General features: G+C 37.4%; 2 protein-coding genes across 3 annotated transcripts in view; one reads left to right on the top strand and one right to left on the bottom strand.

Annotated features, from left to right (window-relative positions):
• The first annotated feature begins 4,516 nt into the window (after positions 1-4,516).
• LOC105130031 (protein tesmin/TSO1-like CXC 2) lies at positions 4,517-9,821 on the top strand. Of its 2 annotated transcripts, none has more exons than XM_011032347.1 (10): positions 4,517-4,823; positions 5,422-5,582; positions 5,675-6,404; positions 7,206-7,642; positions 7,759-7,827; positions 8,314-8,494; positions 8,575-8,670; positions 8,752-8,818; positions 8,986-9,142; positions 9,225-9,821. In XM_011032347.1, exons 1-10 carry the CDS (start codon positions 4,773-4,775, stop codon positions 9,562-9,564), a joined length of 2,289 nt encoding a protein of 762 aa, XP_011030649.1. In that variant the 5' UTR covers positions 4,517-4,772; the 3' UTR covers positions 9,565-9,821. The 2 variants fall into 2 exon arrangements, with proteins under 2 accessions (XP_011030649.1, XP_011030648.1); XM_011032346.1 differs by having other exon boundaries at positions 4,518-4,823; positions 8,971-9,142.
• A 1,285-nt stretch (positions 9,822-11,106) lies between these two features.
• Positions 11,107-15,498, bottom strand: part of LOC105130030 (putative leucine-rich repeat-containing protein DDB_G0290503) — an 8,281-nt gene continuing 3,889 nt past the window's right edge. The window contains exons 4-5 of the mRNA XM_011032345.1: positions 13,019-15,498; positions 11,107-12,560 (exon numbers count right to left, since the gene is read on the bottom strand). The exon at positions 13,019-15,498 is cut by the window's right edge and continues 1,665 nt beyond it. Coding sequence (XP_011030647.1) covers positions 11,334-12,560; positions 13,019-15,498 — 3,707 coding nt within the window. The 3' untranslated portion in view covers positions 11,107-11,333. The remainder of the gene's footprint in view (positions 12,561-13,018) is intronic.

Genomic DNA, 15,498 nt, shown 5'->3' with positions numbered 1-15,498 from the left:
TGAAGTCAGTACCAGAAAGAACTCAAAACCCAGAGAAAGTTTCTAGCAATGCCCGCTTCACAAGAAAAGATGCAAATGTTACGAGGAACTTGCCCGTCTCTGCATGTATTCTGTAAGCAGTACTAAGACAGTGCCTCAACGAGATTACTTTAACCGTGACTTTTCTTATGGTCGCTTGTAAACTGCAAGAGCATCCCAAATTAAACAATTAAAGTCTTTAATAGTTGGTCAACCAAACTTTATTCTAGCAATCCACTATCTGACATTCACATAAGGTCTTAAAAACAGTGGAGTCATTTTCTTAATTCATACACAATTACTATAGCATTATTATACTTGTATTAAAAAAAAAAAAAAACAAGTGCAGCGTACTTGCCGCTAGCTTTCACTGATTTTCTTTCCCGCTGTGTGTTCTACATGGGTGTCAATTTCAATGCTAACAATATTGTCAATGTCGTGTCAGATAACTAAGTGAAAACAAAGTTGTTTTTCCAGCAAGAACATGCTATAAAGTACGCATGTTAGTCGACACTATGATTTTTGGCATGGAGTTCATATTCCAGAGAATGTGGGGAGTTGGGAAAGAACAAAAAAAAAACAATGTATTTCTCTATTCGTTCGTTCATGTATATATATATTGTTTTTTAAATTCTGGGTTATTTTAATTAATTCATGAAGATCTTAAAATTAATAATTAGATAAGTTTTTAATAACTTTGAAGTTTATGATATTTTAATAAATTTTAAAGGACAAATCTATAAATTCTAATTAATTGAGCTGTACCGTCTTCGGATGTATCATTGTTTCAAGAAGTTCTTGCTCTAATTTGCTTGACCCTGTGAGGCCTGGGCTTTCATGCGAGGATGGGGTCTCACGTGACACGCCTTTCTTCACGTTTAAGGGACCACATGTACCCTAACAAAAGACCCTCCCCCTGCTGTTACTGCTAGACACCCGACTTTGGGACTTTGGGAAAGTGAACGACTTGTAAAGGTAAATGAATATAAGAGATGATAGATGCTCGAGTTTATTACCTTTTCAATGCGCAACAAACTCACCCAGCACATGAAAAGGGGCGTAAATATGAGTAGATGATAATCACTTGAGAGGTTTTAAAACTTTGATGTGAAGGGCCAACAAACCATATAATTAATGTCCTGATCAGTTGATGCTTTCTTGCTCCGAAGAATATTTCGAAATAATTTGCCGATTGGAATGTATAAATACAAGGCATGTATGGGCGTCTAGTATTACACCTCGGCCGAGTGAAATTTTTTTGCTGTCCATATTTAATAAAAGGTTTAAATGAATTCTTTTAAAAGGAGTGTTATGGGTAGAAAATTGGTTGAGTTCTATTATTACCCGTGGGGAACAAGAAACCTGCCAATACCAAATAACCTACCTTTTGAAATCTTTGCGCGCCGAAGCCTCATGTCTCCAGCTGTCACTATCGTCAGCCACGATGATCCTTTCAACGGTGATGTATATCGACTAGGCAGGCTACAGGCCTTTGGATGGACCTACCTTATATTAAATTGTGGAAAATAGTACAGTGTTAATTTCCACATGACCACACAGCCTCTTGTAAGGGGCCAGCAGCAGGGTGGTAGGGATTTTTAGACTTGCAATAAAATTCAATATTTGGTCACGGGAAGGTTGTGTTCACCTAGTTGATATTCGACGAAACATATGTTTCCCAGTTCAAGACTACATGTACAGCTGCTAAAATACCAGATTAATATGGCACATTGTAGGTGAAACCTGCAACTGCAACATCAAGAACATCACATGCAACATGTTTAACCTGAGGTGATGATGATCCATTGAGGTACTGGTTCTGTAGTAAATAAATTTAGTGTTGAAATCTGGGAAAGATTCGGAGAGCTCCCATTCCTTGTCATCGCTTTGAGTTTACTACGAACAAAAAATAAATAAATAAAAACTGGCTTTGATTGGTATTGTAACACACTAATCGGGGCGTTTCCTCACTTTAGCAAGACCGTAAAAATTTACTATTCAATAAAAAATGTCTAAAAACTAAATATAGATTTTGACTGCATGTCCCAAATAATTATAATGATAATTTATATTTCCATGTTAATTTTAGTGTACCTACAGGCAAATAATCAGTGAATTTTTATTTTTCTTGTAAAATGAAAAAAATAATATTTTTTTTCGATATTAGCGTTTACTCGTACGCAAATATATAAAAAGAAAAAAATAATTTTTTATTACATACACAAATAATTTTCAAAACACTAATATTTAACTATTTACAATATATATAAATAAGCTTTTAACCCTATGTGTTAACCAAACATTTTCTTCTATTCGATCATGGCCGCAATTACCATTGCAAACATGATTATTATCTATCTCTCAGATGAACATGCACGGTATTTGTATTTATGTAAGGAGGAAATAAAGTTTCTGAAGTTTCTTTTACTTTGATGGTTTGAGTGTGAAATGTAGGTGGCCTCCATACTTAAATTTGATGAACCAAACGCCATGATGAGTGCTGGCTTAACAGTGTACAAATCTAACCCAAAAAGATTTCGACAACCCAATTCACTTTTATGTTGTTGAAATAATTAAATTATATTAAAAAAACACAAATTGAAACTATTTCAAAGACATGTCTTTAAAAATCGATAATTCCTGAGTACTTTTATTTTATTTTTTTTAATCTAAAAAAAAAAAGCCGTGTCTGTACATACTTACTAGTTTTAAATGCAGATATCATCTTTCTTTTTTGTTTTTCTTCGATTTTACGATGGCATAACTATTAAAAAGAAATTAATGGCCCATTTTATTTTTGGACTTTGAGGTTATTGCACGTAATTAGAGAACAGAAATGGTCGGGGAAAAACAATAGACAGTGGTTGGAACTTGATTGCACATCGATCGTGTACAACTCCTCTAACAAGGCAGGTAAGTTAATAAAAGTACATTAAAAACATTATTTACACATTTGCTCATTAAATTGATACCCTCAAAAAGCTAAATCACGCTTCGATAAGCTAAAGTCTCGCTCTTTCACTAAATTAGAGGTGGAGGTTTTTTTTTTTTTTTTGGCTGACAGGGGCTTCAAGCCGTAAATGGCCTGGCATTGCGGGGCTACCTACAAAGAATACGAGAGAGTTGCTATCTACCATTAATGGCTCTTGTTTTTTGCCTCAATAATCCAACTCTTAACATCTTCGACGTTTTGTTCGATCAATCTTCTCCCCTTCATTAACTCAGAATTGTGATGTTTATCCGAATTGTCCATACGGTCGAGATGAATGGCATTATTGCTAATTAATTACCAATTTGTCCGTTCTCTTTCATATTTCTTCCTGTTTTTGCTAAGCGGCCAATTTCCTTCGGCCGAGCTGTCAAATGCATTTGTTGTTTTCCCGAGAGTGCATGTATAAGGATTTGCTCCCGTCAGTTCGACACAACGATGATACATATACTTTACTTTTAAGTATACCAAAGTCAGATAAATTCTCAGTTTTTCTTATAAATATTCTTAGTTAATAATGCATTTTTTACACCAATTTAATGTATTTATATAAATAAATCTTATTGAATGTTGGGTTCGAGGCTTGGGCTTGAAAAGTGAAAGGATGATATATCAATCCAAATATAATTTTTTTTTCTTGTAAGAAAATAAAATCAAACAACATATATACCACCGAATTCTAAACAATCTAGCACAAAAAAGAACCTAATGCAACAACACTTTATGTTGCCATAATAATTAATTAAATCGGGAGAAGCACAAACCGAAGCTATTTTTAAATACATTTCGAATAGCGATCTTAGAAAAAAGTGAGAATTCCAAGTTCATATAGATAAAAAATAACAATCGTCAATATTCGTACAATTCTATCGATTCGATTAAAAAAAATAATGCAAACACCAATATCAAAATCATAGGCAAAACCATCATTTTCTTTTATAAAATATGATTGTCACGAATTTATTATTTAATTTCTGTTTAGATGATTTTGGAAGATGTGTTTTTATAATCTCAATTATTGATGGATCTGACCAATAATGGCGCCAAATGGGGGTAATAAAAAGCTTTACCTGTAAATAACCTACCGGTTATAAATGCAAATATCATTTTCTTCTTTTGTTTTAAAAATCACCTAGAATTTTTTTTTCTTCTGTTTTTTTATTTTTATTTCTCAATGCTTTTAAACTAGAATACAAGATCCATTTCATCATTATATTTTAATTTCAAAAGAATCGCAAAGACAGTACTAGTCAATGGCAGCAGACCGCAAGTAAAACAGCTTTAATAATTTTCAATAAAAAAAACGGAAAAAGAGAAATCTTACGATAGTAAAGAGAGAGGATACGTTACTTTTTGAAAAGTAAAAGGCGAGGGAGTCACTCCTCCGTCAGTTTTTTTAACAGAACCAGAGACAGAGACAAAACAGTGACACACAGCGTGTACTAAATTACCACATAGGCAGACAGATGTTGGAATTGTGGGGCTGCCTCATGGCTATTATCTATGGCGGTCTGGAGGGTTGCGATTTGCGAGAGTTGAGAGTGGTGAGGTGAGGTGAGTGGGTCAATAAAGTTATCTCTACGAGAAAAATCCACTCCCTCCCGCCTCTTCTCTTGAATCCTTTTCCTTCTTCTTTCTTCCTCTCTGCCTACACGAAAACTAAAAAGAAAAGAAAACGAACAAAATACAAAACAGTAGCTGTTTGTGTAAATTGCTTTCTTTCCTTTTCTTTCTCTAGCTATGTGGAGCAGCTTCTTCTCTGGCAATGGATACCCCAGAGAAGACCCAGATCACCGCTACTCTTTCTAAATTCGAGGTGCATCTCTCCTTCCTTTTCTGACCTCTTTGACCCTTTGCATTGGTGAATGGGGTTTTTGGGTGATTTGATTCAGTGCATGCCCTTTGATTTGGTGTCGTAGTGAGTTGACTTACCTGGATTTGTCAAAGAAAGACATACCTGGGTTGTTCTGGTACTCCTGTCTTGTTCGATTCAATCCTCTGACATGTTAGTTGTCTTCGTCTGAATTTTGAGTTTCATGTGGTTTAAGTTCAATCTTTGCAATCTGGTTCTTTCTTTGTATTGTCTTCATGCCTCTTCAACTACAAAGAGAACGAAGTAGCGTTTCAAGCTTGAGATCTTAGTTTACACTCATTTTTGTGAAAGACAAAAAATTTCTCCTCATTTGTTGGGATCTATGTGGTCTTTGTATTGAGTCTTACAAAATTCGTTCTCTTTTTATGGTCATTGTAAAAAGAACACTGTATTTTTATTTATCAGTAAGTTTTTTTTTTCACTTCTGTTTGAAATGATATTCTTGCTGAATTTTAGATCAGCTAGTTGGGATTTTGTGTTTGTTCCATCTGGTTGCTTCTTTGCTCAATGACTTGAGATGATTTTTTGCTACTGGTTGCAGGATTCTCCTGTTTTTAACTATATCAATAGTCTTTCTCCTATCAAGCCAGTGAAGTCCATTAACATTGCTCAAACGTTCCACTCGCTTAGTTTTGCATCCCTTCCATCCGTTTTCACTTCGCCCCATGTCAGCTCTCATAAGGAAACTAGGTTCCTTAAAAGGTAATCGAATTGCTTTCTCGACCATTCTCATCAGTCTAGACACCAAGAAAAGCATATATATGTTTGTCCAACTTCTACCTTTCTGTTTTCAGGCATAACTACTCTGATCTCTCAAAACCTGAGTCTTCCTCTGGAAATGGGAACGAAGTCTGTAAAGATGAAGGGGTAGTTGTAGATGCGGCTCAGCTGTATCATAACTCGGCTGAGTTACATGAGAATTTTGATCCTGGGATGTCCATTGGAGAGTCTTCAGTTGAACCTCCTAGTGAACATTTGAAGTTCGCAATTGAACTGCCACAAACGTTAAAATATGGCTGGGGGAGGCCCGGCGGAAAATATGGCTGTGGAAGCCCTGACGGTCGTTATGGTACTCAGACAGATATGGTGTCTGAATCGGCTGGCACGTCATTGTCACTTGTTCCATTTGCTAACGGGACTTCTCATAAAAGTTCCCTTGAAGGTCAAGTGCATCCAGCAGGGTTATACAAGATTGAGAGTAAAAAAGAGGCTACAGAATGTGACTGGGAAAGTTTGATATCAGATGCCGCTGATCTGTTAATTTTTAATTCTCCCATTGATGCAGATGGTTTTAAGGAACTTTTTCAGAAATCACCAAACCCTGTTGTAGGATTTTGCACCTCTTTTAATGAGTTGCACAAAACGCAAATAGTCAATCCCTTTGGTTCTGGTGAACAAAATGAGATGGGAGACCCTTCCACTCAACCTGGGGAAACCATTGAGCTGACACAAATGGACCCGACACAGGACAATCTTGCTGCTAACGAGGATCCAAACAAATACATGACTAGTAATGCTTCTAAGGTAAAAAGATGCAACTCCTGTATGTTTTCAATTTCTGCTGTATAATTTGCACCCGTCTAGTTGATGGAATGCATCCTGTTTATTTGTTGAATGCTTAGTTGTTATTTTTGTTATGCTAGCATGAACTCCCATCTACTTACTTGAGTAACTTTAAACCCTGCAGGAAGAATTATTTATAAACATCCTAAAAGGGAGCACTGGCACCAATTTGTGCTTTGCAAGAAACTAGGCAAGTGTAAAACAATAGGGTCATACTGCGCCCAAGTACACAGAGTCAGTTAGCTACTCTCTCAACCACAGCATTATCAGGGAACCTAGAAAGCCTTTCCTATTTAGTACCTTGTAATTTGTACTAAAGAATGTCCTCCCTAACCATTTTCAATTTCGTATTGACATGCTCCACTGCATTCATCATAAATTCCATCTAGCAGCTTATCATATAAAATATAACAATTATGCAGAGATGTAGAATTGGCAAACCAAATATTTGCACCATTAATCAATCTGTGATGAATAAACTTGTATCAAGAATTCAGCTGTAATTCTTAAAGTGGCGTGATATCCTGAAGTTGCATCATTAATTCCATTGCATTTTCAATTCCTGGATGCCAAGACAGCTCTGCAACCTCAGAAACACATTGTTCAAAGTTTTCCTTTTCTCTGAGATCCTGACTCCTTTGTAATTTTGAAGGATTGTCTTTTACTTGAGCAAAATTGTTTTCTTCTTGTTCTCAAATTCTTAATTTTTGAGGAACTTTATGACTGTTCTGAAGACAGTTGAGTTGTTTTATGTTTCTGTAGGCTGTTTCTAATTTGCATCGTGGCATGCGAAGGCGCTGTCTCGACTTTGAGAAGGTTGGAAGCCGTAGGAAGAACATAGATGATGGTTCAAGCTCTAGTTCAGTGTTAGTGCAGTTGGATGAGAAAACTACCCCTAAAAATACGCCATTGGTGCCTGTTAAGCCCGGTGGTGATTCTTCAAGATGCATTTTACCTGGAATTGGTTTGCACTTAAATGCTTTGGCAATAAATTCCAAGGATAGCAACAAAATCAAGCTTGAAACTTTCTCTTCTTCCATTACTTTGCCTGGTTCTGCTGACTCTTTTAACTCCCGAACAACTGATCAAGAACTTGATGAATCATTGACCTTAGTGTCTTCTGAAAGAGACAATGACCCCAATGAAAATGCTGTCCCGCTTGTGGAAGATTTCAGCCAGACTAGCCCAAAAAAGAAGAGGCATGTTCTTTGGCTATATATTTCTTGTACAGTTATCACCTCATAAGTTTTACACTTTTTCTGTGTTTATGCACTTCTCACGTTTTTATGCTTTGCCTTTTAAATTGTATTTCCAGGCGTAGGTTGGAAGGAGAACCTGAGGCCTGCAAGCGTTGCAACTGTAAAAAATCCAAGTGTTTGAAACTGTAAGTTCTTAGCTGTGAAGTTTAATTCAATCAGGGATCTTGTTTCTAGCTGTGACCCAAATAAGTATAATCATATGTGCTATTCAAAAATAGATCTCATTACTTAGAGGTCTCTTGATGTAGGCCTAAACACATTAGCACCTTTTATCCTGTGTAGAGCAAGATGTTGCGGTTTGACTGCTGTTGTATCTTATCTGAATTCTCTTATCCATGGAAGTAAATGCAGCTGTCTTTAGGTAACAAAAAAATTCATCATCAGTGAAGCTTCCTGGTCCAAGGGCCCTTACCATTAATAAGTTTCAGACTTGGATCATATAGTTTCAAATTTTATGATATCCTCTAATTTGGTATGATGAGGTGGATATTTAAGTTTTTTCCGCCCCGTTTCTTCCTCTCACCAATTTCTTTGGCTCTTGACATGTCTATACAGTTCCTTTACGTGGTGTCATTATGATCATATATTCATGTCATATGCACTCCATGCAGTTACTGTGAATGTTTTGCTGCTGGTGTCTACTGCATCGAGCCGTGCGCATGTCAAGATTGCTTCAACAAGCCTATTCATGAAGATACTGTTCTTGCAACTCGCAAACAGATCGAGTCTCGCAACCCACTTGCATTTGCTCCCAAAGTGATTAGGAGCTCTGAATCTGCACCTGAAATTAGGGTTATAATTCAAATCTGATCTCACCTTTTGCTCAGGCAACAGCCAACTTTTCTTTTAACTTGAATTTTTCTTCAAACTAGGATGAGTCCATCAAAACACCTGCTTCTGCCCGGCATAAAAGAGGATGCAACTGCAAGAAATCAACTTGCTTAAAGAAATACTGTGAATGCTATCAGGTAGTTTTCTTAGCATATTCTGTATGCTTTTTTATTTTTTTAATAAAAATCGATTCCTCAAATCATGGTTCTCTTGCGAAGGGTGGTGTTGGATGTTCCATTAACTGCAGATGTGAAGGATGCAAGAATGTATTTGGAAGAAAGGATGGTGAGTACCCAAACGTTTGCTTTCATACATTTTTGCTACTTAGTACACGCAAAACCTTTCTCTAATCATGTTGTGGCTTTAAATGATTTAACAAATAAATAAATTAATTGTTGTTTTTGATGTTAATATTGATTCTAAATGTGTTGTGCCAGACTTCCCGAATTCAGGAGCTGCTTCAATGGAAATGGAAGATGAACCAGAAGATGAAACAGATGCAAGTGTGAAGAATGGGGTTGATAAAATATTACAGAAAACTGAACTCCAGAATAATGATGAGCAGAATCCAAATTCTGCTCTTCCCACAACACCATTACGGTTTTGCAGGTTTTACTTTCTGAACCATTTACCGCCTAAAAAGTTAAATTTTTTCATTAGATTTTTAATGATGTTTGAAATTTGATGCCAGACCACTGGTTCAGTTTTCGTCCAAGGGCAAACCACCAAGATCCTTTCTTGGCGTTGGATCATCTTGTGGATTATATACTGGCCAAAGAAATGGAAAACCAAATATTCTTCGACCTCAATCAAAGTTTGAGAAACAATGCCAGAATGTCCCGGATGATGACATTCCTGAGATCCTTCGAGAAAACCACTCTCCAAGCTCTGGCATTAAGACTTCTTCTCCCAACAGCAAGAGAGTCTCTCCTCCTCAAAATAACTTTGGATCATCCCCTGGTCCTCGAAGTGGTCGGAAGTTGATACTGCAATCCATACCCTCATTTCCTTCTCTCACTCCCCAGCATTGAAATGAATGTTAGCTCGAACGAAATTTTTTTAAACCTTTGTAGCGTTGAGAGGCATGTTAGGTGGTAGTTCTGTCGTCTGTTAGTTTTTCCACTCTGCTTGTATAACACAAAATGCTATCTTGTGGTCATAAAATCCAACTGCCGTTGTATAATGTTGTATTTCCTTTTCAATTTTTGTTCATCTTCTGTTATAAAGGTTGATTTTCAACACTTCATTGTGTTATCAAAGACTACGAGTAATTGAACGTTATTCCCAATACTTAATGGGTTAGTGGATCGAAATTCGAAATTCATAACTGAAAACAGAATCCAGTTCTGCAGCATTAGCAATCTAAGCTCGAGTTTTCTCTGGGCTGTTATGAACTAGTCTAACTGATAGATCCGTTTATGCTCATGGATAACTTCCATCGTGGGTTTCATTTTTACCTAAAAATTTCTCCAGGCAAAGATAAAAGAGAATATACATGTGTGAGAAAGGATATATGCTGCGCAGAGAGTAAGTCATTTTCTTTCTGGAAGAAGACCATTCTTAGTTGTCGTTCCAGGTCTAGAAGTCAAGCAGTTCTCGGTAAAGATGACCCTTCAATGAATCAAATATTGCATCCCTGATTCGAGCCTTTTTTTTTTAGTTAAAAAACTTCCGAGGACTTGAAAGCTTATCAAATTATTTGTAACCTGTAAATTAAATTCGATTCTTACGATTTTAATTTGAATTCTAAAAGGATTTTAATTTATAAAAAAATAAAAAAAACAAATCCCTTCTCATTTGCTACATGAATTCTAATCAACATTGAAAATTATTTTTCAAATATACCCCTTTTTTTCCTTATAAGACCTTACAAAAAAAAACTTTAGATTGCATTCCTTTTCTTTTGTTAGATTTGTCTAAGGAAGCACTTGAAAGGGAGCATAAAGCCCAGATAAGATAAGAGGTCCAAGACAGGAAGCACATGAACAACCTAGTCCAATTTCAAAGAGACAGGCTCGAATATAAAGCACATCAAACAACAGTCTATCCATCGCAGGTTTTGAAGCCTTTGCTAATTGTTTAGACGTGGCTCTTTTGGACTCAGCGCCTGCACGATGACCAGTCTGCAATCCTGGCCCTCGAGTTCAAAGTGTTAATAAACATGGTCGATCCCATTAAACCAAAAGGTTGAGTACATGAAATCAAATGTAGCAGATAATTCTTCTCATCTCATAGATGGTTTACACGAGGGAAGTAATTCTTCCCTCTATTTATCTTTGTGCGAGCAGCATCAAGTCAACTTGCCAGCAAACTCAGTTGGTACGCAGAAGATAGCAAGGATACTCATTCAACAAAGACCATGAAGTAAATGAAGAGTTGGACCATGTTGGGGAAGTATTCAATCCAGTACTGATGATTAAGTTGTAGAATTCTAAACATTGATGATAATCATTTGCGAATAACTGAAGAGTGGAGGTCTAAACAGGAGTCAAGGCAAATTTAAATGTCTTTTGAAAACTTTTCAATTTCAACTCGCTAGGGTGATATTTGATGCCAACGAGACATTCTGGATATATATAAGAAGCTTAGATTGCAGTGGCATAGTTCAGTTGAGATTACAATGGTAAGAGTGCTGGAGAAACAGCTTATTACTTTGCTAGATCAGCCTATTCTCAGGTTTCTACTAAGCTAACATGAATAGATTCAGTCTAACTTAATCGCTTAAGATACGTGTAGTTTGGAACACTTAGAGAGCTGTAGCTAGCAATAACAATCGAAGGCTTTCCTTAAAGTCGTTACCTCAGTCTTCTTCAGTTGAAGGTCTTGCACACCCACAAAAGCAACCCTTCCTTTGCCTTCTGCTGCTTCTCCTGCCACTGCTGTTTATGAAGTCCCTCAAGAGGATGCCTGTTCTACTTCCAGAGAATCTGCGCTTGCTTTTGCTTTTCTTTCCATCCTCCAGTTTTAGCAGAATGCTCTGGATGCTCTGCACCTCAAACTGCAACCTTCCAATCTTTTCAGACCTTTTCCGTGCTTGTTCTGCCACTCTTTTTCTGCGCATGGAGTCGTGCTCTTCCACTTCTACTGAAGTATTTCCCTCCAAATACGAGGGACTCTCTTCAGCATCCTTTGTTAGCTGGTCATCGGCATCAACCAACTGCTGAACAGCCTCCTCAACTTCTTGTAGCTGTCTTTTTACACTTTCAAATTCAAGATCATTGGCTCTCTTGCTTCTCTTCCTCAACTCCATTTTCTTTTTCAAATCTTCAACTGTTGTTTGAAGAGAAACTAATTTCTGAGAATCGGAAGCAGGTCTCTCCAAGATCTTTCCTCCGTTTTCTTCTTGATTGGATTCTGTACTGATGCTATTTGATACCTCTAGCTTGTCAACGCCCACCTCCTTCTCAATCTGCAATTCCAAAGAGCGATCCTGACTCTTTCGTTTGGCACTTTTGAATTGACGACGTGCAGTGGCATTCTCCAGTGAGGCAGCTTCCTGGTTTTGTTTGTCAGCCATCGGATCAAGGCAGTCTCTCTCAGCAGATTCCCATAATTCAAGCAACTGGTCATCTTTCCTAGGATGCTCTCTCTTGCTTCTATATAATGAACATTCTGAGACCTGATCAAGAGGAATATCTTTCATCAAAATCCCATTCCTCACTTCAGAAACTTCAGGCCTTTTGTTCTGTGGCTTAGATGCATCAGCAGGCTCATTTGCAAGCTCCACTTTTTCCTTCCTGACATCCTTTTCTGCAGCTGACCAACATCTCAGCTGTAACCGTTCAGCGCCTTTTATTAAGGGTTTCTCAGTGTTTCCCATTTGTGGCATTTTAAGCTTATCCATTTCCTTCACCACTGCCTTTTCAGCTGCAAGCCTATCCATTTCTTTAATCACAGCCTCCCCAACTACTTTAATTCTAGACTTCATCTCCAGCAAATCTGAAATTCCATCTGTTTCTGCAGTGCTTTCATCATTTATGAGTTCTTCAGGGCTCTTTTCATGAAGTTGACTAGTCGTTTCTACTCCCTGTATACATAAGAAGAAGACCAATCATCAGAATGCACACCATCTACATAAAACAGTTGAATAGAACAAGACTAGGAGACAGCTTAAATGATTGGCTCAGCATGCTTGAATTCTACACAACACATACTCATACACGGGCACATCACTATATTTAATTTGCTATGAACGAAGAGAATAAGCCCATAATTTAAAATTCAATATTTGAAATTTGTGCAGAGAAGATGTGAAATATATTTTCTAATCTACATTAAACCTTGTATCTTTCAACTCAGATGATAAGAGTTTTTATAAGAAGAAGATATATCTGCCCTGGGACTTAAAAAGGGGCTTATTAAGGCGTCAAAATTCATCTTCTTCTTGTTAAGCCACTTGAAAAGGGAAATAAAATATCTACATATCTAGCTTGGAGTTGATATGCTGAATTGCTCTAGTAGTTGATATTTAAGAAAGAACAGTACCGTTTGTCCTCGACTTGTCCGTAGAAGTGCATTGTGCTCAAGGTATTCTAAATTCTCTCTCAGCGAATTTATGACTGGAACGTATGCAGACAAATGAGCCTTCATTCTTTGAATTTCACTTTCCAGGATGCCAAATCTTTCTTTCATTTTTTCAATCTCGATATCTTTTGTGGCATTTTCTACTTCAAGAATCCCACAAACCGCAGTCAGCTCATGAACCTTGTTTTGGAGCAGAACTTCATGGATGGAAGATATTTGAAGATCAAAGTAGAATGATGAAGCCTCAGCTTCCCAGAGTTCAGATTCATTGCTTCTCCCTTGCAGCTCCAAACTCAAGTAATCTTCCCTGGTCCGTCCTTCCTCGATTTCCTTGTGTAACATAGCCATTTCTGACTCCATATTATCTTTTGCTTCATGAAGGCATTCAATTTCTATTTTCTGTTCTGTGCATACCTGCGACAGTTCAAGAACCCGCTTCTCTATGATATCTCTAGCAATTTTAGATTCTTCACATTGCCTCTTCAGCTCCTCGATAGTGGTGCAAAATTCTGCATTTAAGTTGTTTGTAGCCTTGATATTCTGTTCCACAAGGAAAAGCTCTTTTTCTTTCTCTTGAAGAAAATCTGTTTCAATTAAAATTTGACAGTTTAATTGATCTGTTAAATCTTTTTCTTCCTGTAGCTCCTGCTGCAAATTTTCAATTCTTTTGTTAAGATGTAGACTTTCAGCTTCTTTTGTTTGCAGTTTATACCCCAACAGTTCAACCTTCTGCTTGAGATCTCTGTTAATCACATTTAGAGAGCTGGTATCTTCAGAAAGGGCTTCAAGTTCCTTGATTTTCTGTGTTGCAAAACTCTCAAACACTGATGAGATGTTACTGACAGCTACAGCTTCCTGGATAATGCTACTGTTTTCCTCTTCAAGTACACGCGTTTCCTCTTTGAGGTCCAAAACTTTTTGAAGCAACGATCTGTTTTCTCCAAGAGCCTTCAAATTTTCTTCTTTCAATTGCTGGTAAGAACCCTTCAAACTTGTCAGATTCACAAGCTGGGTTTCAAGTTGAGCTTTCAATTCTTCTTCCTGCTGCTCTCCCTTGTTCACTACCAATCTCAATTGCCTGTTGATCTCTAGCAGTTCGTGGTTACTTGTTTCCAGCATGGTATTTTGCTCTGCCATTATCTTTAACTCCTGCTCAAGCATGCTTTCCTCTGACTCGAGCTCAACACAATCTAATTTCAGTTGTTTTAGTAAAGTTAACAGCACCGAATTCTCAACCACCAATTGCTGTTTCTCATCCTCCTTTACAAGGAACAAACTTTTTAGGTCCTCGATATTGTCCAAAATATGTGCAAGACTTCCATCTTCATTCTCATTAACCGGATCAAATTGAAGAGCTCTCAAAACCTGACGAACGCCCATTCTAAGCTTCTCAATTTCATCTAACAAGAATTCTACTTCAACCTGCTGCTCAAGATTCTCGGTCTCTAACTCTGATATAAGTTTATTTGAGAATTTGGATGCTTCTACATGTTTCTGACACTCAATCAATAAAGATAAATTCTTCTCTTCTAAATCTTTAATAAACTTCTGCAAGATGAAGATCTCAACCTGAGCATTTACAGCTTTATCTAGTTCTTCTTCGAAATCTTTCTTACTCAACCTACTTTTTTCTTTTAGTTGATGGACCTGGTTTTCCAGATTTTCCAGTCGAGATTCACTTGACTGTATATAACATGAACGCTCTTGTTTTTCTACACCAAGAAAACCCCACAGGTCCTTTACTTGACAAAGTGTGGAATCTTTTTCCTTCTCCAGACCAGTGTATTTTTCTTCTAATCTTGTAAACCTCCTTTCTAAGTTCCCCAGCCTCTCTTCAACATTTTTCAGCTGCAAGACCAGGGAGCTTCTTTCATCTTGAAGATTGGATTTCTCATTTCTTAGCGTCTGGCAGAGTTCTTCTAAGCTTCTTGACCTTGTCCTCAGACCTTCGAGCTCAACATTTGCACGAGAGAGAGAATTCTCCAGCAAGGCATTTTTCTCCAAGAGCTTCTGCACATTCTCGGTCATAATCTGTAACTGAGAAAGCAGGATGGATTTTTCAGCAACAAGACTGGATTTTTCTCCTTGAAGAAACTGGGAGGACTCCTGCAACTCTTTAACCTTCTCTCTTGACCCTTCCAGCATGCGATTTAAATCTGAGAGGGAACTTTCCAATGCCACATTCTTCTCCATAAGTTTATCCATTGCCCTCAACTTTTCTTGGAGAACTTCCTTTTCTTCTGAGTCCTTTCTGCAGACCTCTTTTAGCTTCAAGTTTTCATCTTGCAAGTTCTTCACAGATGAACCAAGGCACTCTGGACTTAAACCTAACAAGTCCAGTTGCTCCATTAAGGCCCAATATCTTGTGTTCGAACACTCAATTTCCTGCTTCAAACGGTAAATCTCTTGCTGTAGGGAATTGCTCTGAGCCACTTGTAGGG

This window comes from Populus euphratica, unplaced genomic scaffold (genome assembly GCF_000495115.2).
Source record: "Populus euphratica unplaced genomic scaffold, PopEup_1.0 scaffold17.1, whole genome shotgun sequence".
Taxonomy (NCBI): domain Eukaryota; kingdom Viridiplantae; phylum Streptophyta; class Magnoliopsida; order Malpighiales; family Salicaceae; genus Populus; species Populus euphratica.
This window is presented reverse-complemented; position numbering and strand designations above follow the sequence as displayed.